We start from the raw sequence: 3,518 nt of genomic DNA, 5'->3' as shown, positions 1-3,518 counted from the left end.
CTGAACTGCTTAATTGCTATTCTTTTATCGGTTTGAGCTGCTCATTGCCTGCTCTCATTGGTTGAACTGCTAATCGCCATGCTCTCATTGGTTGAGCTTTATTTAATATACCATTCATTGGTTAACAGCTAATTGCGTTGTATAGCTATATTCAAAGACATCATTAGCTAGTTCCATACCAGCACATCTATCCTGCCAAACTTCTGGATAGTTTGTTCCACCAGCTTTTTCTGCACTTGTTCATCACAGATGTCTCCTGTCACCAGCAGAATCTGATTGAGAAAAATGATGTATGTTCACCAAAACAAATAAAATTAACAAAAAAACTCTGAATTTAGGAATATGAAATCATGTCGATAAGGTAATGTACCCTCTGCCAGTGACGTTCTCTCGGATAGGACGTAAAGCCGGAGGTCCCGTTTGTAATGAGAGCCACACCCTGAGCACTTTATAAAGACCACCACACGTATAAAAAAGATGTCAATCCTTCCACAAGTGTCTAAAGCGTCATAAATAAAAGAAAAGTTAACTTAATAAATTAAATGTCAATATCAGACAGATTTCCTCTTCTAGAATATTCTTTGCTTTAATTTGCAGCCCTGAAATTGCATTGGATGCCTTTAAGGTTGAATCTATTCAGTTTCTGAGTGAAGCAGAATGTACTTCACTCAGAAACTACCGGAGTTTGTTTTATGTAAATAAAGAAACAAACAAACAACCAAGCAACCAAACAAGCAAGCACCTTGTCCTGCGGAGTCCCTGCCTCCACACAGGCCTTTGCCGTGGCCTGCAGGTTTTCCTGGTTTCTCCCAGTCAGAGCCAGGTGCGCTCCCAGCTGAGCAAATTCCACAGCTGTCCCCTTCCCGATGCCAGAACTCGCACCTGGTATAAAAAAAGAAAAAAAAACAACATCTTACCGTTCGCTTGTACTCTTGAGCATGTCTATTGCTTCCTGTACTAGCTATAAAGGTTGAAGTCAGAGTCTACAGTCTTCCAAAATTCTGAATTTAAAAAGCCCCTGTCACAGTCAAGACCTTTCCCCAACATCTCCCCCAGAACACTAGTGTTACTAGCCAACCAAGGCCGTGTTCATATGAAGTCAGTGAAGGCGCTTTACATGTGGTTTCCCCCGAAGCCGGTTTCAAGTGGCTCCATCTGAACGCATTAAAAACGCCTCGATCCCAAACCACTTCTAGCTATAGAGGTGGTTTCGAATCGGTTTTCCCGCATCGCGATTTGGGTCTGAACGCAATGTGATTTCAATGTGACTTCACCTGGTCATGGATTACGGGGTGATATTTCTTGATTTACAATACCAAATTTTACGTGGCAGTAATGGTCAAATAATGTGTCCGTTCTAGGGCGAGCTTCACCGCCTCTGGCGGGACCACGTCGGCATTCGGCCGAGATACGCTGGGAGGGGGGCATCAGCAAGCAGGTCGTTGACCTCTGACATTAATACCACACTACCTAGCGTGTTTTCATCAAACAACAATGAATGCGGTTTCAGAGAATCGTGATCGGACACGGTTTGAAATGAATGTATGGCACGTGGACCAGATGTGATCGTGAGGAATGCGAGTTACCCGAAGAGCGGTTCGGGTGGTTTCATATTAACAAGGCCCAAGATCGACTGAATTTTGGGAGCAGCCTTAGTAGCCAGATTTGGACCACGCCTTCCTTTCTATACGAATCCGAACTAATCTAATTTCAAATTTGCAACCAAGCACGTCCCAAAACTGCCGACTTACTCCCGAAAGGTTGATATTCTGCTGACTTACATTCAAACACCAGCCAACCATGGCTTAACTTCCGATCAACCGCCGTATGTTTAAACATTTGAAACATTCGGCTGGCGCAGCCAAATATATAGTAGCCGACCTTACCAAAGCTCAGACGACCAAGTCGACTTTGCTCCGACCTAACTCCTTTGCTCCTAACTACGGTCGGGGGACTTTGGCCAGTGCTCGGGAGGCCAGTAAGGCCATGTTGATTTGATTATATGGATGACATCCTCTGGGAACCCCAAAACTGATGCGAGCGCGCGAATAAAAAAAAGTTTTGCAAAAAAAAAGTTGTTTTCATGAAATCTACGTTGTTATGAAGGTCGAACAAATGACACAGAGTATGGTATGGCGAATAATCTACTCTTTAAATTCAATTCTTTGCATTTTAGTTTTTTGTTTGATTTTAGCATTCTACGACGTTGGAATCGTTTTCAAATATTTTTTTTGCAACTTTCGGTATATATTTGCTCATTTTGCAACTGTTTTGTACATGTACAATTTACAGTGTGGTTGGAAACTTTTTTTTTTTGGAAACGGCCGAAAATTCATGCGCGCGCGGATGTCATCCATATAATCAAATCAACATGGCCTAATGAGTGTGTGACAAAATTCAAAGTCATCAACCATCATGCCAAGTCAGCAACATTTTTGGAGCAGGACTGGTGTTGATTTTCTTTATAGCCCACGAGTCAGTATTGCTATTACTGTAAATCATAGACCACCGGATATGGTCTCTCTGTGTGTGTGTTACCTCCAAAAATAGTGGATGGGCCTAAAATAACTCAACAAACAACTATTTCAACGCTTAATTGTCTCTCCATTTTAGCATGGTAACATAATGATTACACTTTACCCAAGCAAAGGCCTGAAAGCCTACTGCCTACCTGCCTACCTTCGGAGATTAACAGGTTACAGTAAGTAGAATGCTGTATGTTGGCGTGTGTAAGAAATGTACACCATCACAACATCACCCACTGATATGGCAAAAGTCTGGTTTACGGCAACTCCCCCTTTCCCAGTCCTAACAGTCGACCTTGAACACGGACTACCGAACTGTTTCTGGGTTCAGCGAGCTCCTGGTTACTTACCTGTAATAATAGCTACCTTCCCTCTCAAGTCAGGCATCTTTTGGCTCAAGATTTTGACTTCATTCGATGCTTGAACAACCAGCGTACCTCTCCGTTCTTTTTACAGCAAGACCAGGCCAAGTACGGTCAATACTCTATATAGTAGGACTTTGAACCTGTTTGATAGTGGCACGATGGTGTCAAAGTACCAAGCAATATTTGTATCAAATATTGAAAATACATAGCCACATAAACGAGGCAAGAATATAACATTTTCGATATCTTTGAATGTTAGGTTTAAAACTAAGTTATCTGCACGAGGCTTGTTCGTCTACCAACAAGCTTTTATTAATTTTATTTTTTTTACGTTTAGGCCATGTTGATTTGATTATATGGATGACATCCTCTGGGAACCCCAAAACTGATGCGAGCGTGCGAATAAAGCTTGGCCAAAACAAAAAATTGCTTTCATCTATGTGGTTTTGAAGGTTGAAAAATGATACAGAGTATGGTTTCGCGAATAATCTTCAAATTCATTTCTTTACATTTTCGTCTTTTTCGTTTGATTTTGACATTCTACGACACTGGTATCGTTTTCCAATTTTTTTTTAACTACGGAATATATTGGCTCATTGTGCAACTGTTGTGTACGATTTACAGTGTG

General features: G+C 41.5%; 1 protein-coding gene across 1 annotated transcript in view; it reads right to left on the bottom strand.

The window, feature by feature from the left end:
• The window catches only part of LOC109469452 (3-oxoacyl-[acyl-carrier-protein] reductase FabG-like), a 9,220-nt gene extending 5,950 nt beyond the window's left edge, over window positions 1–3,270 (bottom strand). The window contains exons 1-3 of the mRNA XM_019767972.1: window positions 2,876–3,270; window positions 743–882; window positions 180–272 (exon numbers count right to left, since the gene is read on the bottom strand). Of these exons, the coding sequence (XP_019623531.1) occupies window positions 180–272; window positions 743–882; window positions 2,876–2,912 (270 nt within the window). The 5' untranslated portion in view covers window positions 2,913–3,270. The remainder of the gene's footprint in view (window positions 1–179; window positions 273–742; window positions 883–2,875) is intronic.
• Between the last annotated feature and the right edge of the window lie 248 nt (window positions 3,271–3,518).

Source organism: Branchiostoma belcheri, unplaced genomic scaffold, assembly GCF_001625305.1.
Source record: "Branchiostoma belcheri isolate BF01 breed outbred unplaced genomic scaffold, Haploidv18h27 scaffold203, whole genome shotgun sequence".
Classification (NCBI taxonomy): Eukaryota; Metazoa; Chordata; class Leptocardii; order Amphioxiformes; family Branchiostomatidae; genus Branchiostoma; species Branchiostoma belcheri.
The sequence above is the reverse complement of the archived record's forward strand: the minus strand, read 5'-3'. Positions and strand labels throughout refer to the sequence as shown.